General features: G+C 38.3%; 1 protein-coding gene across 1 annotated transcript in view; it reads left to right on the top strand.

Annotated features, from left to right (window-relative positions):
* Positions 1 to 18,163, top strand: part of pth1r (parathyroid hormone 1 receptor) — a 462,399-nt gene extending 444,236 nt beyond the window's left edge. Inside the window, exons 11-13 of the mRNA XM_028804180.2 lie at positions 266 to 407; positions 523 to 564; positions 16,575 to 18,163. Coding sequence (XP_028660013.1) covers positions 266 to 407; positions 523 to 564; positions 16,575 to 16,937 — 547 coding nt within the window. The 3' untranslated portion in view covers positions 16,938 to 18,163. The remainder of the gene's footprint in view (positions 1 to 265; positions 408 to 522; positions 565 to 16,574) is intronic.
* The last annotated feature ends 9,110 nt before the right edge of the window (positions 18,164 to 27,273 follow it).

Below are 27,273 nucleotides of genomic sequence, written 5' to 3'. Positions count from 1 at the left end.
GTGCTTGATGTGTGTGTGTGCGTGCCCTGCCTGGGGTTTGTTTCCTGCCTTGCACCATGTGTTGGCTGGGATTGGCTCCAGCAGACCCTGTAGTTAGAATATAGCGAGTTGGATAATGGATGGATGAAAACAGTATAATTACAATTGAAAGACAGTTTCAAAGTGTACTGCAGAACAGCTGATTCTTTAGGATTATTTTAATGTTGAAGTTGACATCAAGACATTAAAAACAAATTAAAATCAATATTGTGTGTCTCCTTAACAGGAAGCTGCTAAAGTCCACACTGGTCCTCATGCCTCTGTTTGGAGTCCATTACATTGTTTTTATGGCAATGCCATACACTGAGGTTTCAGGGATTCTGTGGCAGATTCAGATGCACTATGAGATGCTGTTCAACTCATTCCAGGTAGGACTTCAGGAAAAAGACTTCTAATCTGTCATATAATAACTGTCAATAACTGGTTATATCTTTTAAGTACTGTAACTGTGCTGATTTTGGTCTCTTTTTTTTCTTTATTTAGGGATTTTTTGTTGCCATAATTTATTGCTTTTGCAATGGAGAAGTAAGTACCACGTTCATATTTTTTTCTTTTTGCTAGCAAAACGTTTTTCACACAATTGTATAACTGCAGTGATAGGGTTGGTATAATTTTTCTTTTAATAATATACAGTAATTAGTTAATTAAAGTAACATTTGACAGTGTTCCATTTCAGGTTTAGCGGAGTCACAGTTTATGATGACAGCAATGGGTGCAAAGCCAAAAAGCCTTTAATATGGGTTAGTGGTAAACTGTAAGTCTGCCCTGGCACACTGACAACTGGAAAACGTCGTGGGTTTTTTTTTCAAAGTCTTCCATTATGCTTGGTAATTTTCAACAGTTTTATAGAATTCGCGAGTATTTTCTTTGACATTTCAGAGCTGCATCAATCTTTTGAAGCATTGTTTCCTCTCCTCTATACTTGATTTATATATTTTTGCCAAAGAAGAGCTCTTCACTACTGAATAATATCCTAATGCATTTCAAGCAGACAGTTACTTGTTAAAGCAGTTACCCTTTTAGCTTGAAGTGTTAAATTCATTATTAACTAACTAAAATTATGAACATATTCTATATAATGTTACTTTTAAAAAAGGTTAAGTTCCCAATTTCAGCCAGAAAATTAGCATATAAACTACAGTAGCTCGTGGTCTAAATGCAGAAGCATCATGTAACTGAATTGAATTCAACAGATTGTAACCGCAGACCATTTACTGATTTCAGCAATAGGTCAGGAAAATTTTACGAGAAGTGACCAGGAGAAAAGATGAGAACAGAAAACAAAGCAAATGGTCAAAACCAAAATCAAAGAGATAAATGACAACATCAGCAACGCCAACCCAAAAGTCAAAGTCTAAGTTCAGAGCAAGCATCAATTACAAGAAAAAGCTTGTAGTTTTCAAATAAAGAATCTAATCTTAGATAATGCAAGGATGTGCGTGGTAACCTTTATTCTGTCACCGTCACAAACCCCCTGATGCCTTGTGGGAAGAATTCCCATGACAGCAGAAAAGGCACTAACCTCAATATAGTGGTGCCTTAAAGTAAAATGGCCTCAAAAAAGACATGGGAATAAATGTAAACTTCCAAATAAAGAATCAGAATAAAAAAATGACACCCAAAAATGAATCTCTAGGTCAGAAAACACCAGAAAACATGTATAAATTACTGTTATATCTTCAGGAAAGCCTTCAAGAAATTAAACACAAACAGGAATTTTAACAGTCCTCAGTACCTATGATGTCACTCATGCCACGCTCACTTGACGGTATGATCCTTGACATGCCATTTCCCAGGTTTTTCTTGCATGTATTAAAAAAAATGAAAAACTCAGTAAAGAAATCAGCCACAACAATTGACAGCGTATCGACCAAGGGATACCAAATGCAGTAAAATGCTGGCCTATTTGCAGCATTGACATCAGAATTGTGACTGAGAGTCACAGAAAGAGTAAGTGCAAGAGTTTCTCACAATGAGTTAAAATCAAAAACAGACTTTAAATCAGTAATCCAGAAAGTAAAAAACATAAAACAAAACACAATGGACATGTAAAGCGCATTCATTTTCAAAATCTTAAAGCGAATGCCACCCTATCTGGGCCGTGGCAACAGGTCCCTTAAATAATCCCCAGGTTCTTCTATGTGGCTGATTACAGGTTCTTAGAATTGCAATCCATTTAGGAGTCTCACCAACTTCTCTATCAAAAAGACAAAATCACAATTAACAGAACAGAGGAAAAAGTCTCTTAAATTAACTAAAGAACAACAAAGGTAAAACACCTAATAAAAATTCAAAGAAAACTGAAAGAGTAACAACAAGCAAGCAAACAACATATACAGAAAACTAAAAGTCCAGAGTGAGACCCACAATAGAACTTAATATTATCTATATTACTAAACCACAGTTAATTTATGCACGGTGGATGCACCGAGGCGCATGTGTACTGCGGCGTGGCGCCCGCCCCAGAGTCAAACGCAGCAGCGGCTTCCCAAAACGCGGCAGCTTCCCAGAGTCAGTAGATGGCGCCCAAACAACACAACCTGTGAGCGCCCAAACAACACAACCTGTAGAGTCAAACACAGCAGCTTCCCAAAACGCGGCGGATTCCCAGAGTCAGTAGGTGTCGCCCAAAATAACACAACGTACTGCGCCGTGGCGCCCGCCCCAGAGTCAAACATAGCGGCTTCCCAAAACGCGGCGGCTTCCCAGAGTCAGTAGATGGAGCCCAAACAACACAACCTGTGGAGTCAAACGCAGCGGCTTCCCAAAACGCGGCGGATTTCCAGAGTCAGTAGGTGGCGCCCAAACAATACAACCTGTAAGCTCCCAAACAACACCACCTGTAAACTAGACTTAATGAACGAAGGCGCCCACACAAAGAAACCGCTTTAATTCAAATAGGATTATTGAATTAAATGGAAACTTTACCATGCCTACGGCCTGTCAACTAAACCTGAGGTAAAGCATGCACGCCAGGTTGTACAGCAGCCCGGACGCCCAGACTCAGTGGCTGGCACACGAACACCACAACCTGTAAACTGAACTTGCTGAGCTCCACTCTGCCAGCAGTTGTTGTCAGCAGAGGCAACGGAATCACGTCTCCACAAAACGAAACCGCTTTAGTACAGATATGCTTATTTAATTAAATGACATTTCCCCAGACACACCCACCCTCCATGATATGTCCATCCATCCATTTTCCAACCCGCTGAATCCGAACACAGGGTCTGCTGGAACCAATCCCAGCCAACACAGGGCACAAGGCAGGAACCAATCCTGGGCGGGGTGCCAGCCCACCGCAGGACACACACAAACACACCCAGCACACACTAGGGCCTATTTCAGGATCGCCAATCCACCTAACCGGCATGTCTTTGGACTGTGGGAGGAAACCGGAGCGCCCGGAGGAAACCCACGCAGACATGGGGAGAACATGCAAACTCCACGCAGGGAGGACCCGGGAAGTGAACCCAGGTCTCCTAACTGTGAGCCAGCAGCGCTACCCACTGCACCACCATGCCGCCTCCATGATATGTCATCCATCCAAATATCGGACGGAACAGAAACTGATTGCCATTCTTGGATTTACGATTCTCTAGAGAATCACGGGCTTACTTGTTTTTACAGATTTTGGGGTTCTCGATTTGGAATGAATGATGATAGTTAAGTTGGAGTTTCTATGGCCAACAATCAGCATACCCTTAATTGGTCTCCTTGTATGATCTAATCATTTAGGTTTAAATGGAAACAAATGAAGACATCAGTATAATTATTCAGTCTTGTACTAATAAACGTGTTGTCCTCGAGTTATTTGAGTGTCTTCCATTCTTAGTCTTTTTATAGAATCTTCTCACTGACCTGTCTTTTCTTCTGCTTTATTTTTTTCTCTAATTATAAATCTTTTCTAAGTGAGCCATGACCTGAACATGTGTTTCCACTAATGACATTTCAAATTTTAATAAGGCATATGATGTATAGCTATTTTTATGACTTTCAGAGCTATAAAATGTTTTTTTCTATTTCCCACATACTTTAGATATTTTGCCAGTAGCTGAAATTAAATTATTTTTGGTGGTACCCATGCTGTTTCAAAGTTATCTTACTAAAGAAACTCTATACAAAACACCAAAACAGACTTTTTTAAAGTTTATGAGACATATAAAATCTGAAAATACTACTTTTAACAAGTCTTTGTTTTTTATTTTGTTGTATTTAACAATTATAAGTATACTAGTGAAGCATGTAAACCTATGCTCCTAAAATAAAGGTGGTTCACCATCGGTGATATGCTTAACACTCAGCAGATGGTGCTGCTCTTATTCTTTTTCTTCTTATTATTATTATGGTTTCCTTCATCACGCAACTAGCTTCTGTGATTTACTTGTTGCTCTTCTTTTTCCTTCTGTCATATCACTTTCTTAATCACTTTGCTATAGAAAACACACAATCACAGACCAGTTTGCCAAGTGTGATATTAACTAAATGAAGGTCATATGCTTTCAATTAAGATCAAAATCAAGGTTTGAGCTCCAGTAGTTTGTTACAGTAGTGGTTCATATGGAGCAAGGAAAACTTTTCCATTTTGGTAACAGGTTCTTTTGTTTTCACCGTGAATAAACAGAGCTTCACAGTGGTGACATTGGTGATGTAACTTTCCTAAGTAGCGCACATTCATCAGCATGCATTTCTCTTTAGTTCTCATTCTAGCATTCTGTATCCTGGATTTTGTCTTGCATGCATAGTAGCCTTCATGTTTGCGTGTTGCTCAGTTGCTCTATGTCAATCGCCTTCTGTAATGTGCTTGATACTCAGCAGATGTCACTGCCCTTCTTTTTCCTTCTTCCTATTATGGCGTTATTTGTAATGTGTGATGATCAATAAATCAAATACTTTCACTTGATTATGAATTCTGGACACATATGTACCATCTCCTGTGAAATTATCAATAGAAGGGTTTGTGTAGACCGTGCTTTTTTTAAAATATATTTTTCCACCCACAAGTACAGTGGCCACCAGGTTGCTGCAACTTATATTTTTTTGGAACTTACAAAACATATCGGGGTATATTCAGGATTAGTTCTTGTTTATCTGTGTGTGTTACCATTTACCTTTTCTGCATATTTTTTCACAGTCTTCATCACTATAATACATTCTGTGATGTGCTTGAAGCTCAGCAGATGGTGCTGCTCTTCTTTTTCTTCCTATTATGGTGTTCTTTATCACATAATCAGCTTCTACAACCTACTTGACATTCAGCATATGGTGAACTCTTGTTTTTCTTTCTTCCATGTCATTTTCTCAGTCACACAGCCATATGAAAAACACAACCACTGGGCACTTCATTGATGTTGCCACTACCTCAAATTTGTTGAATTTCCAGAACGTATCAGGTCATAAGCTTTCAGTTTGGAACAAGATCAAGGTTCTAACCCCAGTAGTTCGGAAGTAATCACATGACAGATGGACAGACCTTAGCGTTTTATACCTATAGATACTGTAAGTTAATTATGATATTTACCTTAATATCAAAACAAAGAAACAGCATCAGACTTGCTCAGTAGATGGCACAGTTGTACACATCTAGTTCCTTTTGAAGTTTGTGGCTACTCACTTTTGTATATCTTATAAAATCATTTAAGTGTGAAGTTATACAAAAATGTAAACAAATAATTTAGTATTGTTTTCACCCGAAAATTAACAAAATATGAACCAATACCGGGGAAGTAGCTGTGTTTCTTCAAATCCAAAGGACACACTCCGAGTATACCAAAAGACTGGACTTTGGGTTTTACTCAATTGGATGTTTAGGATGTTGCATTTGTACTTTATGAACTCATAACCCAAAAGCATATTTTCAGGTTGACTGTATTACTGTGTGTGAATGAGTGCTTTTTTTATGATGGTCTGTTTATTGAACTGAATGCTGAGGATTCCGGCTCTGCCTGCCCATGACTCTCTAGCTGAAAGGTTAATGATATACGACATTACTACTAAACCTAATTACAAGAAATTCCATACTTTCCTTAATATATAATTGCATGTTAGTAATTAAATTATAATTTACATAGATATTGTGTATATAGGTGATAAAGCAGAAAGTAATAGGTTACAACCTATCATTCAATTCATCCACTGTAAATATCATAGTTGTGGAGTAGGAGTCTATGCCAAGAGCATCAGAAACAAGTCAGTAACCAGACATGGACAGGGCATTAGTCCATCACAGAACACACAGATCTACACAAGCAGGGCCGATGTGGAGTTGTCAATTAAGTTAGCTTGTACATGTTTAAGATTTAGGAGTAAACTGGAGTTCCTGGAGAAAAACCCACTCAGACATGAGGAGAGAGTGCAGGACTCCTGGACTCTGAAGGCATGTGCCAGCAGTGCTGCCCAGTTACCATAAAAAAAAAAAAGTTTTAACTTTTATGGAAAAAACATGCAATACTTGAAAGAATTAATTTTTTTCCCAATTTGAATTTTTATCTTTTTGTTTAGTGGCTTAATTTGCCATTTAAAATGAGCAAACATGGCTCTTTCAGTCTTCTTTAATTAGCATTTAAGTCGATCAAGTGTTCCAGTTTTACAATGGATACAGTTTGTTAAAATGAATATAGAAAGTTGGTGAACAATTTCTTCATATGTACAGTGCACAATGTATTCTTTATAATTTTCTCAATGATCGATGACTGCTTTCACAAACACTTTTGCTTCTCAGAATGAATAATGGCATCTACGGTAGAAGCTTTGTTGAAGCCAAGAAAAGTTTCACAGGGCTTGCCACCTTTAATTTTAATAGTACAATAAGGGGACTGATTTTATTCTTTAGTTTTAATCCATCTGGAGAATGAAAAGTACATCTTAATTGATCATTAATTACCAATTTTCAGTAATGTAAAAGAACTATCTTACAGTGATGAGAAAATAATTTATTCTCTTCGTTTTTCAGATATCAGCTGTAACACCAGATGTAATTAGTTTCATTTTTATTGCATAATTTACATAGTAAAAATCATGACCATAAATTCTTGCAAACTTAAAACAATTTCTCATTTAATGGTATTGTTACATTGCAAATAAGCTTACCTTACAATTATGATTTTTTTTTGTCATTTCACAAACTGATCATTACTTTGAAGAGTCTGCAAAATTTGACATTTATTCATTACTGTATGCTTACAGGGTGCTCATGCACAAGCAACTCGCAGAGAATGTAAGTGTAAATAAAATACACTTTAATCATTCCTGATAAATATGTTTAACTTTTAAAAGGGCCATATTTAAAAAAACAATTGATCTCATTACTGAAAAATAAAAGTAGATTACGTTTCAAATAGGTATCAATCAAAACTGAATGCCTGGTGAGTTGGTCTGAGTATCTGAGTGTCATGTATAGTATGGCCAACTGGCAAGAGTGAGACTTATCTATCTATCTATCTATCTATCTATCTATCTATCTATCTATCTATCTATCTATCTATCTATCTATCTATCTATCTATCTATCTATCTATCATATAGTGCCTTTCACGTTATCTATCTATCTATCTATCTATCTATCTATCTATCTATCTATCTATCTATCTATCTTTTAGTTCCTTATCTATCTATCTATCTATCTATCTATCTATCTATCTATCTATCTATCTATCTATCTATCTATCTATCTATCTGTCAGTAATGTAAAAACTGGGGAAGGAGCTGAAGACTTTTTAGGAGAAGAGGAAATATGGCGGGCGGCACGGTGGCACAGTGGGTAGCGCTGCTGCCTTGCAGTTGGGAGACCTGGGGACCTGGGTTCGCTTCCCGGGTCCTCCCTGCGTGGAGTTTACATGTTCTCCCCGTGTCTGCGTGGGTTTCCTCCGGGCGCTCCGGTTTCCTCCCACAGTCCAAACACATGCAGGTTAGGTGGAATGGCGATTCTAAATTGGGCTTGGTGTGTGGGTGTGTATGTGTGTGTCCTGTGGTGGGTTGGCACCCTGCCCAGGATTGGTTCCTGCCTTGTGCCCTGTGTTGGCTGGGATTGGCTCCAGCAGACCCCCGTGACCCTGTAGTTAGGATTCAGCGGGTTAGATAATGGATGGATGGATGGAAATATGGCATTTTCACTGAAATTTTTCCAGTTTACACTAATTGAAGAGAGTAAAAAAAAGAAATAGACACAATTAACTGAACATCCAATATATTTCCCTGTCCACCAGTATGAAACTGAAACAAAAATTTTATTTGCAGTATAGTTTTAATTTCACAAAACCATTTATAGGTTGCAATCTTTAAGCACTAAGTTATATGTTATAAGTAAGACATAATAACTTCAAATATGCAGTGCCTATAAAATTATGCAGTCCCTTGGAAGTTTTCGGACTTTATTATACAAGTTTGAGTCACAGTGGATTTAATTGACATTTTTGACAGTGATCAGCAGAAAAAGGCTCTTTAATGTCAAAGTGAAAACAGATTTCTCCAAAGTGGTGTAAATTAGTTAAAAATACAAAATAATTGACTGCCTAAGTATTCACCCCCTTCAAGTTATTATTTAGTAGATAGTATCTTTGGTAGCCATGACAGCTTGCCTCTGTGCAGTCAGGTCTCTATCAGCTGGCACATTGAACAACAGAAAAAGACTTTAATGTCAAAGTCAAAATAGATTCCTGAGTAGTGGTCTAAATTAATTACAAATATAATACACAAAATGCCTTTATCACAGGTGACTTACAACATTTGAGATACAGTTGATTACATTTCTTTTGATTTTCCAGTTTGAGCACAGGAAGGTGCTCATGGTCACACATCAGTGTCCGTATCGGGATCTAAACCCACCATCTCAGGGTTTAAAGTCCATAGTCCAAAGCCTTAAACCTCAGTGTTACACTGCCTGCCTAACTGATCACAAGTATTCACCCTCTTCAAGTCAGTATGTCATAGATGCACCTTTGGTAGCCATGACACCCATAGGTCTCTATATCTGGATACTACGATTTTTCTTCCTTCTTTGTAAAACTATTCAAGCTCTGTTAAGTTGCATGATGATCATCAGTGAACCACAATTTTCAAATCTTGCCACAAATTCTTAATTAGATTAAGATCTGCACCCTCATCTGGCCACTCCAGGACATTAACATTGTTGTTTATAAGTTGTTCCTTTGTAGCTTTGGCTTTATGCTTCGTGTCATCGTCTTGCTGAAAATCAAATCTTCTCCTAAGGTGCAGGGTTCCTGTGGACTACATCAGCTTTTCCTTCAGAATTTTACCATATTTCACTGCAATCATTTTACCTTATACTCTCACAAGCCTTCCAGAGCCTGCTGCACAGAAAGAAACACTCCCACAGCATGGTGCTGCTCCCACCATGCTTCACAGTGGTGATGGTTTAGCTGAATGGTCTGTCAGCATACACAAAGAAGGCAGAAAAAGATTTGGGGAACCGCCACCTATATTGTACAATGTACAAAGCAAAATACATAAAACTTTCAATAAATAGCTCCAGAGCAACGTCTGGTTTTGTGTCCAAAACTGGGACAACTAAACACAAGAAGATTTGGGCTTTTATAATAGCCAGGGAGAAAAAGGTGGGGTCCAATAATTGAGGCTGGAAGTAACCTTGGTAGGAGGCTTGGTTATGCAAGGGAAGCCGAAAGTACTCAATGTTGATTTCCTTCGGGGGATCTGTAAAAGAAGGATAGGAAAGGTTAGCGCACTTCGAAAAAACCTGCTCATTTATTTCCCTCTGTTAAGCCCTTAGCCTGTGTCCCAAGCGCACGTGCGTGACAGGCTAAAATGCTCAGTTTTGGTTTCAACAAATTTTATACACTAACCTTCTTCCAGCTGATTTCAGAATTTCTGATGTGCCTTCTAGAAAACTCTCTCCATGCATTTTTTTTTTAATATTGCCTTTCTCTTTGCGACACTCATAAAGCTGCAGCTAGTGAAGTATCTGGGCAACAGTTATTCTCTGCACAGTCTCTCCAATCTCAGTCTCTGTAGGTTGTAACTCCTTTAGAGGTCTCATAGTTTTCATTTTCTCTTTTTGCACCATCAATGCATTTTTGTGGGTGGCCGGCCATTGGCAGGTATAAAGGTATGCCACATTCTTTCCATTTCTCAATGGTTGATTTAACTGTACCCCACTTGGCCATTTTCTTGTCTCCATCCCCTGATGTGTGCTTTTTGATCACCTCTTCATGGAGTTGCTTGGAGTGTTCTTTTTGTCTTCTTTGTGTAGATTATGTCGCCACACTGACTCACCACAAGCTGACAACAATCAGTTGAAATTTCACCAATTGGCTGCGCCACTGAGGATTTAGATGTGTCGTATTAAGTGTGGCGGTGGGGGATAATTTGAACAGTCAATGATTTTTTGTTTTATATTTGTAAGTAATGTAAATAATTTTGCTTTGACTTTAAAGTCTTTTTCTGCTTATTAGTGTCAAAAAGCCAAATTAAATCCACTGTGATTCATTTATATATAACAATAAAATGTGAAAACCTCAAAGGCTTAAGAGTACCTTAGCATTGCCAATAATAAATGATGAAAATGAAAGATACTTTAAAACTAACATTTCCAAACTTTTGAGTGAAGAATCTGTTAAGTGTTTAATCCTTTTTTTCTGACAACGTACTCTTTTTAGTGATGTTGTTACAAAATACTGCATTAGTGCGGTAAACATATGTAACAGTACTGGCATCACTGTCTGTGAATGCATTTTCAAAGGGTCAAGAGATGACAAAGCAAAACCGATTACTCTGGCATTGGTACACAGAGTCACATTTTTTTAATCGTTGTGGTGAGGTTTAGGGTTAAAAACAAACATTTGTAATACATTTAATATCCTCTATTAAAAGGCAGTTGAAGTGTACATTTTCCAGTGATGAAATTGTAAACAACTTCCACTGTAAAAAAAAAAAACTGAACTGAATGGTGTCAAATATGAACAAATATGTAAAATTAACATATAATGTATTCATGTTTAACTGTTCTGAGATTAATTTGTCACTGTCTTTTTAGCTTTATGCAATAAGATGGTGGGAGAGAAATATATTAGACCCAGACCTGCATAGTCTCTTTCCAGATGCTCATCTATTGTTCCCTGTGTATGTCAGTCGTATTGGCCCTGTGTCACAGTGATTGTGGGTGTGTGTGAGAGTGAGTGGGCCCTTCAGTAGGCTGCTGTCTCATCCAAGGTTGGCTCCTGCCTTGTACTAAGTGCTTCTGGGATAGCCACCACACCCTTCTGACCAGGTACTGGATTGAGTGGGTTTCATTACGTTGTGCATAATGATTACAATGTCTGTAGATGTGGTCAACATAAAAGAGCTATTAACTAAACAGAAGGGTACAAACAATATTGTTCAGCAATGGAAGAAATGAAACTTTTGAGGCATTTGTAGTTTTGTAGGACCATAGAGGTAAACACATGACAAGACTATAAAAAGAATATATATTGTGATGGACAGCTCCGGGAAGGAGGATTGTTCCTTCAGTAGATGAGAGGCCAGCTATATGCCACCACAAGAAACAGGGCGAAGATCATCCTTTCTCGCACAGGAGACTGGCAGAAGATGCCTATACCAGATTGAGTACACTGGCGTCTCGGCTGGGTAAGATCCAGGAACAATACTTGGCTGGGTGGCCTGTATAATGGAAGGACTGGGGAGGACAATTGATTCAGTACATTTAAAGTCCCCACACAGTCTCCCGCAGGGCATGCTGGAACCTGTAGTCCCTTGATGCAGCCCTGTTGTGTTCTGTGGAGGTTGCCAAGGGGGCCTTCAAGTTGACCCGAAAGTGTTTTCATCGCTTCCGGATCTAAGATAAAAGAGGTCACTCAACCTCATCCAGGCGAGTCAGAGTTGGGCGGAAGTGGACAAAGGGAGGTGTAGAGGAGGAGAAAAGAGAGAGAAACTGAAGAGAAGTGGATTTATGGTGTTATAGGAACCTTTGTGGAAGGAAACTGTGAAAATAAACCAGTTATATTTGAACGAGTCTAGTGTCTGTGAAGTTGTGTCTAAGGTTTGGGGCTCTCTGGAACCCTTTGGTGGTTCACAACATACATTAAGTGAAAACAGAAGGCTTTAGGTAGGTAGGTCTAATCTGACATTGTAGCCTAGTAATTATAGATCTTAGTTTAAAAAGTTGCTTTTCTGGTATACACATAAGGTGTGCCCTGAGACAGAAGCTCATTTAACTACTTGTCTTTGTTACGTAGTTATGAGTACTAATCAATTTGAAATGCTTCAAAATCAATTTGTAATGAAGAAACACAGTGAAGTACAAAGAAAATATATCCAAGGAACACATTAGGGTGGAGTGTAATAATGTTAACCAACTGGAGGTCTCTGTCCTTGTTAACACTACTTCAAGATGTATGTGTAAGCTCAAGAAGAGGTACCTACTTTGGGGCAGATTGTTTTCTTATTTTACTAAATAATTGTATTTATTTTCCAGTTTTCAATTATGGGAACATCTTATACAGATCATGTGATCCAAAACTACACAAAAGTATTCAATACCATCTTGGTCTGGGCTAAGATTCTCCTAGAAGGAGTGAGAGAACGCTTCTAAAGGTGGAGCTCTGCCTTCTTCTTGTAATGGGTTCAATAATGAATGCCAAATGCAGGTTCTTATGCGTTCTGGAATATCTGCTGGGGAAGAAAATGCAGGACTTCCCAGTTCAAGTAGGAAATGATGTCGAAGGTCTTCCAGGAATTCATTTTCCATTCTATGGAAAAAAAGGGAATATGAGTGAAGAACTTTATCACTTTACTCTCTAACTCCATCGTTCTTACATCTGCAGAGCCCTGGTATGCTCACTAGATGTACATGTTTGACACCATCCATTTACTAAATACGTTCAATACAATTTCTGTGGGGCAGTGTCAGAGTTTATACCGCCACCACTGACTATAAGGCAAGAACCAGTCCTGTACAGGTCACTAATCCATCACATGGCATACTCATGCCTGTGCTTACACTTACTCATATGTAGAATCACCAATCGCAAATCATTTCAATTTGGGAGGAGAAAACCAGAGAGAAAATCTACACAGACATTACAACACACAAATCCTGCATAGATGGAGACTGGGCTGAGATTTTTTGCCACTTTCCTGAAACCGTAAGGCATCATCAGCTCTAATCACTGCCCCATCTTGCTGCTGACCATCCTTAAGTTTGGGGGTGCTCTTTATGGTATTTTTAAATAAATCTGGGTTTATACATGTACATATCACACACTAGTGTATTCCTCTGACATGTTTTTATATTTGTAAATGTGTATGAGTACTACAAGAATGTTTTCTAAAATGAATGTAACATAAGAATAAACTGGACTGAATTGAAAGAAAAATTCTGACACCCTCACAATGTCTTAATTTATTTTTCATGGACATGCTAAAGAGCAGTTCCTCTGCACTGTCAGTTACAAATAACTGTTTACAATGTATGAATGTATAGACTGCCATTTTAAAATTACACAGCCAGAGTCTTATGGCTTCTAATGCACTTTATTGGACTCTGTTGGATGTCAAAAACAGAACAATTGTAGCATCTGACAATAAGTGTCACTCTAATGCCAGTTGCTAACTCCAGTGTCTTCAAAGCTGTCAAAATGTTTTATTTTGAAATTCGGTAGTAGATGGTTAATAAACGTAGCAACATATTTACATTTTACTCATTTACTTTTAGGTTGTCTGTCCACTTGCACTTCTTAAAACCCTCCAGGCCAGTATATTGCTGACTCTCACCTCCAGGTGTCAATCTCAGTTTGACCCGTTTGACTGGTATTAGCTAATTCTACCCTAACTTGTGGTTCACCTACAGGGTTCCCCATGCAGCCACTTTCAAGCTTAGTGGGTTCCCTGTGAGACCTTAGAGTCATCAACAGTCCTTCAGTTGTCTGTACCCATATTCCATGGCATGTCATAAAAGGTTCAGGTAACCTGAGCTACTTGTTGGACAGTATACCAGTCCAGCACCATAACAACTCACATGATACTTGCCTTAATTTTCTTAAATGAACCTGTTAACTGCAGAGACTCCACTCCTTTCAGATCTGTGTCTGTCTCCTGTGTCTGCTCTACAGTAACTTTAGTAATCCTTCTATGTCATTCATCACAGTGTGTTTTTGTGGCAAAAGTTAAACCCCACCACCACCTTCAGCTGATATACAATGGAAGGTTAGAAGCACAACATTTCTCCTGTATAATATATAGTGAATTATTAAGATGACAGAAAAAGTTGAGGAACCAGCAGGTCCATGTCCATGTAGAACGAGATGAAAATAAGACAATAAGTAGCTAAGGGTGCTTCAAAAATCACAAAAAGATAGAGATGCTCCTGAGCGATCATTCTCCATTGTAATGAGTTTGAAAAATAACTCCTCCTTCCGGTGTCGGGTGGAATTAAAGGACTGCTAACTGGAAGGGGTGTGACATGCTCAAGACATCCTAGTAGTACTGTCACCCATCTTCTGAACCAAAAAAAATGTCACTTAGAAAGAGCACCCCCTCTTGTCCCATGGTGGTATAGCTGTCCAGAGCCCTGAAGATGTCTTTTACTCAGGAATGCTTGACTAGTTCCATATAATGATTTCAGTTATCCTCTGGCTGCTTCTTTTCCACTATTGAGGAAATAGAAACCATGTTAATTTTGGTGCATAACTTTTTCTTCCCTTTGAGACAACCCAAACTGTTACCCATGAGAAACTCCCCACACTTGGGTGTATGACGTATAAAAAACATACACATAAAAGGGATAATTGAAATGCTTTGAGCCCGATCCTGAATAAGTATTCTATGAGGTTGATTTTGTAAGCTGCCAAAGATTAATGTTGGTATAGTAAATACCTAAATTGCAGGTTTCTGGCATATAGAGTTTATAATGTGCCAGTCATTCTTCAGAAAAAAGTCGACACAAATGTCAAAATGTGGAAAATTAAGCATTGTGCCATCAGTGACTTTCTGACAGTAGAGAACAATAAGTCTTAGGAGATTCATCCTCACGTAGTGTTTTATCGTGTTATCAGGCCATCTACAACTTGTACCTAACACAAGAGGTACTAACTAACCTCTTAGGTTCTTTTTCAATGAGGGATTGGAAGAAATGTCAAAAACAGCTATGCAGTTATTACCTGTAACCTCTTACCCGTTTCCCTGTCCATATTGTGACGTCCAGTTGAATAAAACACACTCAGGAGCCGCTTGTCCGTGGGAGTCTTCCAAATGCCGACTGACTTTTTATTGGATCTGCAGCAATAAAAATGGTGCCCTACCACCGCCCGTTGTCTGGGTCACAGGGACACCTGGAAAATAACTCGCCTTCATCCTATATACCTCTTGCCTGCTCTTTAACTGTTCGCTCCCGTCTCAACCCTAATGCTGTCTTCCTCTCGCTCCGGCAACAACTGCCTCTTACGATCACCCACTCCCCTTTTCTCCACGTACCATTAATTAATCAGTGCTCTCTCTAGGGAGGTGCCCCAAGCCCTTACAAAAAGTGTTCCCCCAAGACTTTGCTCCAACACTGCTTCCACTCCCTACAGCCCATGCTGTGGCAAGACATGTCACAATATTGTACCCTGCATATTAAACCCTAGGGACTGCTGCATTTGCGTTCAGATCTTTACTTCCACCTAGTTTACCTCTCGTTCCCTTAAGAGACTGCAGCTAGATGAGGTGTGAACAATCTAAATCCCTCTTTGATGCTAGAACCAGTTGGACAGAGGCAGTTTTTCACTCACAGACTATGTTTATTTGCATCAAATCTGTTAGCAGCAAGTAAAGCGATATCATAAATCATATAAGCTTAGTGAGTTAAATCTTTATGAGGTCCCAATAGCAACCACAAGACAATGATACTATACTATGATTTAGCCTCCGCATTACAAAGATATGCAAGTTATGATTACTAGTGACTCACAAAAATTGCCAGGTTTGAGTGTGCCTAATGATGGATTCAACTCCATCCACTTCTGGCTCCTGTCTACATACTTACTGCTGCCCATGACCATAGGAACAGATTAAGCAGCTCCTGGAAACAGATGGAATCGTTAGGATGAAATAAGTTGATTTTGGCAGAGATGAAAAGGCAAAATGCTGTATTTTTCAAGTCATTAATTAGGAAGTTACATTTTTGGTCTTTGTATTTGCAGAAACCATTTTTTAAACCTTTTAACACAGCAGTGCACTTGGTGCTCATGATTTAGATTGTTCCACTATTGATCCAGATGCTTTTTAACAAAGTAAGCTCAGGCTGTTCAAAGTACAATTAGACAGAGTGAATAGTGCTTTGTCAAGGAAGAGAACCTCATGTAGTTGATGAACAGTGCAACTATTGCAGCAGCAGCATATTTACAGTTGCTAATTTACTTTTCAAAATGTTTAGTGACCATATTATTTTAAAAGAGTAAAACAGTATTATAGGAATTCCATTTCACTTCTTACATGAAGATAAATAATTCAGCAGCTACTGCTTCTATGTCTACAAGTTACAATGTCTGCCTTTGAACTTGATGCTTCATGTTACTTGTTTTTTGCTAGGTGCAGTATGAGATTAGAAAAGCCTGGAGCAGATGGACACTGGCTCTCGACTTCAAAAGGAAAGCACGGAGTGGCAGTACAACCTATAGCTATGGACCCATGGTGTCACACACCAGCATTACAAATGTGACAGCAAGGGGCTCCTTAGCCCTGCACCTCACTACCCGTTTGGCACCAGTTTCAATCAATGGTCACCGTAATTTACCAGGGTATGTGAAAAATGGCTCTGTGTCAGAAAACTCCATTCCATCCTCTGGACAGGAGCTTTATACCAAAGAGGAAGAACAAGCAAATGGGGCTGGACCTTCAGAAACAGAGAGACCCGCAGTGGTGGAAGAGGAGGAACGAGAAACGGTGATGTGAAGGACACTGGGTGCTCAGAGGTTCTTAGGAATGGCCAGAAGAGCTCTGCATGTGTCAGGGTCAACTTGACAGGCTGAGGCCATGTATTCAAACAGAGGCACGGTGACCCAACTCAGAAGTACACCAATGTGTGGACAAAACTCAACAGGTTGACTTCAGGAGACATGTACATGTACATTGTTTTGTCTTTTTTTAAATCACTAACACACTGGGTGTGTTACACCGAAACTATAAATATGAGCCAAATGATCTTGAAGTGTTTGAGAGCCACTAGCTACTCACCTGCCTCGTAGCATTTGCTGTGTCACAAAATTATGTGTCACTGATGTGGCTTAATTTTCAGTGTAAACGAACTGCGCATTTTCTACAATGGCTGTCTTTTTACTTTAATAAAAAGTTATCCGAAGTGGCTAAGAAAATATTGTTCCAATGGCATGTTTTTGTCAGAGGGCTGGCAAAGGCATTTCTAGAAATGCAGTGTACTGTGACTTGCACCAGAGAAAATACTGTACTGTACATAGAAGGATCTGTCTTGTGTCAAATGTGTAGTGATGACTCGCGTGTCATCTGGTTAAAGGCTTTGTGAAAGACCGGATGATTTTTCATTCTGTTTCCTTTCTGGTCCAGTTTTGTACTGAGGCTTTTTAATCTCTGTTAAAATGTGAAGCAACAATATCTAATAACTCAGTTCATACAAAAATATTTTCCATTTGGCGTGAAATAAATATTTACGTGAAAAAATTGAACGTCTGCCTGAAAGAAAATAAAGAATGCATTATCTCCCTTTGTTTGTGAATGTTACAGCTTATTTTGCAAACTAGCAGAGAGGGTCTTGTTTTGAAAATTTAACGGCCATCACTTCTTTTTCCCGTTCTATAGATCCGCTCCCTGTCCAGTATCCGCTGCCTCCTCCTCCACCTTTTTCCACTTCTCATTTCATTCCCTGTTGCCTTTGTCTTCTCTCTGCCATCAAATATTCATCTTCCTGTTTAAGATACTGAAACTTCTTGTGGAGACTTTTAGAAATTACCTTTATGAAAAATCAATCAAAGACACTTTAATCATTAATCTTGAACAATGATTTATTGCTTAACACAAACAGTCACATACTGCAGCTGCCTGAGTTATGTGTGTGCTCTTTGCATTAGGCAGGTTACTTTAATGTGTTGACACATATGTCATCATAAATCCCCTATCATTTGCCATTTTCGGAATAAGCAACAAAAGGAAAATAGTTGGTCAAGCTAATAATAAATATGCATTGTCTAACACCTTTTGTCTATGTCTTAAATGTTTGTTTTCTGACCTTTAAAACAAGCTAGCACAAGCAGTTCTGTCCCACCACAGAAAACGACTTAAGAGAAATACACCATATGTTATATTGTTTCATTGCTTATTATAAATCAATATATGAACCAATGTTATGAAGTAAGTAAGAACTAAGGTTGCTGCGTTGGCAGAGGCTGCCATCAGTGCCTAAGCCTCAAAGCTCTGGAACTCCAAAATTTTCCCAAAACACCACACTGTAAACGTTCTTTTATTTTGCAGTAATCTGTTTGTCTTTCCTTGTCTCTATCTCTAAAAGCCATTTGCACTATTTGTCTCCTGTATGTTCCACTTTTCCAGCAAATACATCTGATGATCATCCACTCTTTCCTTATTTCAGCTCTGGCCTCTCCCCATCGGGTTGTGTGTTTGGTAACTTTATATACCAATGTCCAGATAATCTACTTTCATCCCAAAAACATGTATCTTAGATAAATGAAGGAATCTTAATTGGCCTAGTGTGACCGAGTGTGTGTGTGTGTAAGTGCATCCTGTAATGGTGTGTCATCCTAAGTTGTGTTCCTTCCTGCACTTTGCCCACTGCTACCGGATCCAGTGAGCATATAAAACAGTGGGTTACAGGAATGAGGATGAGTGCCATCTCTCCACACATGTAGGCTTAAATGCGTTCACGTTCTGCTTCATCCGGTCATCTTCACTAACACTCTATTCCTACCCTTCTTTTGGCAACTGCAATACTCTAAGCCTCCTGCAAGTACAAGGGGTAAGTATTAGTGACATTTCTCATGTACTTTTATATCATTCATATTATTGTGTGTGCTTTGATGAGATTTAAATTCAGTATTTATTTATTTTGTACATTTACACTGAATTCATTTATTTCATTCATAAATAATCTATAATATGTAAAAACATTTTAAAGTCTCTTCCTTTCAAAGATTCCAGAGTACAGTGGGAAAAGGATCTCTTACTCAACATCTCAGAAACGGAGTGGAAGGCAGCCTTGCACAGAATTCACTTTAGCTCCATATGTGTATAGCATACAATCATTCAACTTAAAATCTTTGATCAAGCACATCTGTCTCATTTAAAATTGTCCAAAATGTTTCCAGGGCAAGATCCAACCCGTGAATGTTGCAATCGAGCTCCAGCCTCACTAGGCCACATGTTTTGGATGTGCACCAATTAACATCATTCTCAACAAAAATTTTTAAATACCTATCAGACAGCCTTGATGTCACAATCTCTCCTAATCCATTAACAGCTGTGTTTGGTGGGCTCCCAGATGGGCTTAAAGTAGAGAAGGACAAACAAACTGTAATCGCCTTTACTCCACTATTAGCTCGTAGACTTGTATTGCTCAACTGGAAGAATCCTAACCCACCTGTTTTAAGTCAGTGGGTAACTGATGTTATATACTATTTGAAATTGGAAAAAATCACATTCTCACTTCAAGGATATGTTCAAAACTTTTTTAAAACCTGGCAGGATCTAATTAATAACATTTTAGAATAAGCTTTCATATTGGGGAAAAGGATTGTCTCCTCCTTTTTCTACTCTTAGTTTTACTCTGGCTGTTAGCCTTCCTCTCTTTCTTATGGGTGGGCATTGAATTAAATTTAATTTTGTCAAGTTTGACTTGCTTGTATGAAATGTTACTTGCTTTTAATAAATTCAATAAAATGGAAAAAATAAATAAATTCTGAACTTTGAAATATAAAATGATGCACTGAAATTATTGTTCAGTCATATAATTGTACTGCAACAAAGAAATTTTACTTTCCTGTTCAATTATCTGTTGACAATATAGGTGAGAGAATGTCACTGTATTTCATACATGCTGTATATTGTAAAGAAAATATATCAACAGCAGTGATAGAAGAAGCTTTGAATGTACAGATTAGCACTCCTGCAGGTAAAAATGACACATTCTGGAAGTTAACCAATTTGTCAAGGACTTCAGAGGATTTTTTCTTTATGTTAAAACATACATCATGTTGTGAATTATATCTGTCTTTCATTTATTATAGAAATACTGTCATGTCTTTCCACTATTTTTGGCACTCATCTGAGGTTTTGAATAGTCGAGAATTCATGTGTGTCATTGGTTGTAGTAACTGACAGTTATTTGAATTAGTTAAAAATATTTTGTACCATCTTTAACAGCAGGTTTATTTTTAATATGCCCTACCATTAGTTGTGTTGTGATCTTGGTAATAGCTCTCATGTGTAACGTCATCTATGCGACAAGTTAGCAGGGTTACCCTTACTCTCCGAGTTTGCGGCTATAATAAAGATTTTGCTTGCATTATCTTTTGGTTGCAAATTGGCTTAGACAATGGCTTCATTGCTTCTGCTGGTTTTGAGTATTGCTTTCCTTTTGACTAAGTCTTGTTTTCTAGACCCTTATTAGTTTTCCTGCATCTCATACCTTTGTAAGCATGTTTGTAATTGTTGTGTGTTAGAATCACAAACATGTCTATAAAAGAAGGTGTGAGGCCTCCAAAATACTATCTGCAAAGCAAGTAACTCAAGACCTTCACTGGTCAGTCTAAATAAGGTTCACCCCAAGTCATTCAGCCTCCAGGAGCTACTGGCAGGCTAAGGCCTAACCAGGCCTATAAATGAGACACTCACTTTAAAAGCTCAAACATTCACAAAAATGCCTACAAGGGAGAGGGTAACAACTAACCTCTGGCTTTTATGACAATTTAAAACCAGAATTTTTATAAATGAAAACATATATCTTCGAAAGCAGTAAGAAGTGAAAAAACAATAGGAAAAGAAGGTCAAAAGGATTGGCTTAAAATAGCAATCCAAAGCAAGCATGTGCCAGTACATAATCCATGGTAGAAATCCAATAAACACAGCAAAAGTACAGTAACCAGAGAAAGACAAATGAAAAGCGATATAGACAGTAACACACCAACTGTACACACTCAATGGTCCACTGCTCAGATGATCTCATTTACTAAATATAAAAGCCAGTGGGAGGTCCCAGTGACGTCAGGGTGGTCTCACCTCTTCGGGCTCCACCTACAAACACTGGGAACATCAGAACATTTAAAGAAACAGTACATAATTATTAAATAGAAAAAATAAAAGTGAAAAACAATGCATTAAAATTAACAAAAAAAGTAGTAATAAAACTGTACATATGCGTAAACCCAGGGTGACAAAAAACAATCAGGAGTTCAAGTACGTTTCACCTTAACTTGATGTCTCATATCTCATAATGCAGTATTGATAAACCTGATTCTGTTAGATGTTATACTTACATACACATAAAAACAAAAAATGTTTAATTTGAATAAATGCCACTGGGTAACTTTAACTGCTTGAAAGGAGGAAATAAAAATATAAGCCCAAAGTTAAGCCCGCAGTGACATACGTATGTGCGAATGAAGGCTAACAGTGTAGACATATCTAGTATTAACTCATCCACCAATATAAAAAGTACCTCAGAGGTTAAAGTGACTTTTTCACAACAAAACTGGAAGTAAAGAACATTCATTACCTCTTGTTTTTGTCACCCCTGCCCTGCCCCATGACCAAGGATCACCTGCTATGCTTGATTTGATGCTAGCCCTGCAGGGTGTGGGATGTTTAATTCATTTCATGTTAATTTTTGACCTAATACTTTTACTATTGACAGAACCATACGTTTTTGGCATATAATGGTGAAGCAATTGGTTATAATATTGTTGAGCAACACTGCCCTCCATAATGATAGGGAGAAAGACACATTTTTCCTTGATTTAGCCCTCAACTCCACTGTTTAAAATTACAAACCAAACAATCCAGACATGATAAAATTGCACATTGCAGACTTTCATTTATGGGTATCTGCATACATTTCAGTCATGCCATGTCATGTCATGATAACACACAGCGCACCATAATGTTTGGGACAGCTGGTGTCAGAGGTGTTTATGATTCCTCAGGTGTGCTTCATTGCTTCATTAGTGCAGGCATAAGATACTTCAGCTTGCTTCTACCTACAGGCTGCCTTTGGAGTCTGCAGTTGCCATTGTTCAACTTGAAGACAGGAGATGTGCCAATGAAAATTAAACAATCTGAGATATCAGTAAAACCTTATGATAACCTCAGTAAACTGTCTGGAATATCATTAAGAAGAATGACCACAATGGTGAGCCCGGTAATCACAAAGGGACTGGTAGGCCAAGAAAGACCTCCACTGCTGATGACAGAAGAATTCTCACTATGGCTATGGTAAAGAAAAAGTCCCAGAGGCCTGTCTGACAGATCAAACACAGTCTTCAGCAGGCAGATGTGAATGTGTCAGAGATGACTATCTGCAGAAGACCTCATGAACAGAAATACAGAGGCCACACTGTGAGATGCACACCACTAGTTAGTCACAAAATAAGGATGGCCAGATTACAGTTTGTGAAAAAGAACTTAAAAGAGCCTGCAGAATTCTGGAAAATGGTCTTAAGGATAGATGACACAAAGATGAACCTCCATCAGAGTGAGGGCAAGAGCAAAGTGTGGAGACGAATAGGAATGCCCAAGATCCAAAGCATATCACCTCATCTGTTAAACATGGTGGGTTTGGGGGGGGGGTGTTATGGCTTAGGCATGTATGGCTGCCACAGGTACTGGCACACTTCACTTTATTGATGATGGAACTGCTGACGGCAGCCAGAATTGTGAGGTGAGGAGAAACATCTGGTCTGCTCCAATTGCAGTAAATGCCTTTAAACACCTTGGGCTGTGCTTCTTCCAATAACAAGATAATAATCCAAAAATGACTGCTGAGACAACACAGGAGTTTTTTAAAGCTAAAAAAATGGAGCATTCTTGAAATTCTTGAATGGCCAAGCCAATCATCCCATTTAAATCCAATTGTGCATACCTTCCATATGCTGAAGAGAAAACTTAGGGGGGCAATCCTCCACAACAAGCGAGAACTGAAGATGGCTGCATTTGAGGCTTGGCAAAGCATCACCAGAGACGATCTTCAGTACCTTGATGTCTACAAATCGCAGATCTCAAGAGTCATTGGGTGCAAGGGATATTCAACAAAGTGCTAAATAGGACAGCTTTAATATACCTCCCATCGCTATGTCCCAAACACTATGGTGCCCTGAAATTGGAGGAATGTGTATAAAACGTGTTGGCATTTCTACATAGTGTGACCAAAATGTAAGCAAATCGCCGTAAATGAAAGCTGTCAAGTGCACTTCAATCACGTCTGAATTGTATGATGTGTAATTGTAAACTGTGGAGCAGAGGGGGAAATTGAGGAAAAAAGTGTCTTTGTCCCAAACATTATGGAGGACATTGTGTTGAGTAATGTACTGCACCTCTGACCTTTATTGTTGGGGCATTGCATTTCATACACCTTTATTTTTTGCCTCTCTTTTATATTCACTTATGCTTGGTTAAATTTACCTAAAACAAAACCCCAGAATTAGCCAGAAGACAGGGCAATTGGAAGCACGAGCAGACTTTCAGATGCTGTTTAGAGATGGCTAGATGTACGCAGTGCAGTATTGGTGTTTTTGCACAGTGTGTATACTAATCTTTTAACAAGTGCACCTTTGCCCCAGGAATGCCTTTAACCGTTGTCTACTCCTGACACTAAGATTATGGAGGAATATGTTCTTCCTTGACTCCTTACTCGAATGCACCAATTACTGATGTTGAATAACATTATGATTAAAATTAATTATTCATTGCACTTGATTGATTTAGGTTCAGGAGCCCAAACTGTTTACTAATTTAGATTTAAGGATTGCTTACAGTGTGATTCACATTTGCCAAAGTGATGAATAAAGAAAGGCTTTAATGCTAATGAAGCACACTATCAGTACTTTGTTATGCCAAATGGTTTGGCAAACCCCATCTGTATTTTTGTCTCAGTTTATATTGATGAGGGGCGGAGTGGTGGCTCTGAGGCTAGGGATTTGCAGTTTGCCGGTTCAAATCCCGTAAACACCAGAAGTGACTCTACTCTGTTGGGACCATGAGCAAGGCTCTTAATCTGCAATTGCTTTGTCCTGGGTATGACATTAATCTGCATCCAGCCCTGCAAGGAGGTCCTCCAACTTACAGGGAAAACGTAGGGGTTGGTGGCAAGACTGGCACTCCAGCCACCGGAAAAAAAACTCTCAATGTACCAGTGTGGTGCTGAGGTGTCACAAAACTGCACTGGGGTCCCAATCCTGGTGGTTCATCGTGTGGTGGGTGCGGCAACACACTATCAGTGCACGCTCCCAACCTCTCTCTCTAGACATGGATGACATTTTAAATTTTCACTTTGGACTTTGCTACTGAAATTAAACATGTGCATGAGGTAACTTCAAAAACTAAGGTAGAATAATTTATTTTCTAAATTAAAAAAGCTATGAATTCCATAAGCCTTACATTCTGTTTAGTTAAGGATTCCACTAAAATGCAAGAAATGAGCCTTCTTCCCATACCTTTCAGGCAGATGCAAACATTTACCGGACCTACGAAATACTGTCAGGGATTTTGCACCAATTAACTGGCTTGCTGAGAAATCCTGCAAACTGGTTTTCCAGACTTCTGAGGCTGATAAGGCATTTGCCAGGTTATCATCAACTGCTCCAATTCTGAGCTGTCCTGGTCATGCTATGACATTCAAGGTCTCAAATCAGTAAGTGCATGCGTTGTTTTCAATTTGAAAAGCATACCATGAAAATAACTCTGTGCTGCCAATTTCCAAAAAGCAGAAAACAAACATATTGGCTCAGTATGACCTATTTTGTGTTTATCTTTTTTGTTTCAGGAAGCAAAAAACATTTTATTTTTAAATTTCTAGTTTAAGATGTTGCCATCCAATGTCTATCGGTAGCAAAAGGTTTCCAGATATCTATCTATCTATCTATCTATCTATCTATCTATCTATCTATCTATCTATCTATCTATCTATCTATCTATCTATCTATCTATCTATCTATCTATCTATCTATCTATCTATTATATAGCTCTCTTCAGATCTATCTATCTATTATATAGCTCTCTTCAGTTCTATCTGTCTATCTATCTATTATATACTGTAGCTCTCTTCAGTTCTATCTATCTGTCTATCTATCTATCTATCTATCTATCTATCTATCTATCTATCTATCTATCTATCTATCTATCTATCTATCTATCTATCTATCTATTATATAGCTCTCTTCAGTTCTATCTATCTATCTATCTATCTATCTATCTATCTATCTATCTATCTATCTATCTATCTATCTATCTAACTGAAGAGAGCTATATAATAGATAGATAGATAGATAGATAGATAGATAGATAGATAGATAGATAGATAGATAGATAGATAGATAGATAGATAGATAGATAGACAATTGGACCACAGATACTATCATTTATTGGCTATATTATTTTTTTATTTTGATAATATTATACTTTTGTTCAGTGAAAGGAAACTAATTTGGTACAGATTGTTGTATGCAGTCAGTCACTGGCTTCCATAAAGGCAAAAGCTGCTAATTATAATTATCTCTGATATGCAAATACTCTTTGAATGCCATTTTCCTGTTACAGGTTCCAGCACCATGTTGCTCCAGTACCAATGAAAACCTTAAATTCTTAATGCAGGCTGCACGTGAATGAAATGAGGTGAGTTTATGAAGATTTTCTTACAGTCAAGTCTGCATATTCAGTGTTGGGAAAAGTCTTCAAAACTTATCTAACTGGTAAGAAACTCCCTGGAGTTTCCACAAAATAAAACTAATTCTTTGCTTAATTGGAAGTGAATAAGAACACATAGACATTACAAAAAGGTATGACGGACGATTGTAAAATATATACAGTAATTACAATCTTTTTATATTTCCTGTGGGGTTATGGTATAAGATTACTGAATGGAGCATTTCTTACAACAAAGGTCATTGCATGGTATGTTATATACAGTAATCACACATTATAGGTTCCTTTTCTGTGCTGATGTAATGTAAAAGATATTACTAAAATAAGTATAATATATAATTAAATAGTTATATATGTAGAATTAAGAATGTTTTATTTCATCTGTTAATAATTTTTATTTATGCAATGAGCACAGCCCACGACAGTGAGTCAGTGGTAATCACGCCACAACCATAAACTCTGAAAGAAGAGAGAGTTCTTCCAAAATAGCACCTGCACTCCTTTAAGTCAATGTTCCTGCCCCGGGTAATTCTTTGAAATATTTGAGTCTTGAATCATCACACTTTATGTGTGCTAGGGGCTTGACTTTATTACAGCAAAGTAAAATTCCCACAGTAGATTTTGAACAAAAATTAGGAAGCTTGTCCAGGTTTAAAAGTCTCTAACGTGCTTATAGTTCACAAAATGTTTTCATAAAATATTATATTTGGGGCACAGTTGTTCAGAGGATGCACATATATTGATAATATACACATTTTTAAAGGTGCAATTGCTGAGTATATTAAGTAAACTAGCCGACCCCTGTGGCTCCACCCGCGTAGTACTGTAGTAAAACAGGACGGTGAGGAGGGTCTTGCCTGGCTCCCCACTCCTGACATCACACTTCCCCCTCTCCTCGGCCCTCAGCCTCTGTCTCACATTAGCACGAATATATCGCTCCTGCAAACAAACTATGATACTAAACACAATGAGAGAAGTCACAAAATCAACCGGAATGTTCAAGGAAATTATAGAAAAAAACCCAATTTAAATACGTTAAGTAGTTCTCTCGTTCACTAGCTAAGCGGAGGTAAGGTACTGTACACCCCTCAAGGCTGGCGTGTGAGTGAGGAGGCCCCGCCCCCCTCCCCTCAGCCTGCTGCATCTCTCTCAGACTCACACAAATAAATCGGTACTACAAGTCAACAATGATACTTAGCTCGATGAGAGAAGTCGCAAAATCAACCGGAATGTTCAAGCAAATTATAGAAAAAAACCCAATCTAAATTAAGTAGTTCACTCGTGAAAAGCGGACAGACATAAAGACAGACAGACGTTGAATTTTATATATAGAGAGAGATGTTGTGTAGTTTAGGATAGTCACATTTCTAACCGTGCTGTTTTGGTGGGTTTT

Source organism: Erpetoichthys calabaricus, chromosome 6, assembly GCF_900747795.2.
Source record: "Erpetoichthys calabaricus chromosome 6, fErpCal1.3, whole genome shotgun sequence".
Taxonomy (NCBI): Eukaryota; Metazoa; Chordata; class Cladistia; order Polypteriformes; family Polypteridae; genus Erpetoichthys; species Erpetoichthys calabaricus.
This window is presented reverse-complemented; position numbering and strand designations above follow the sequence as displayed.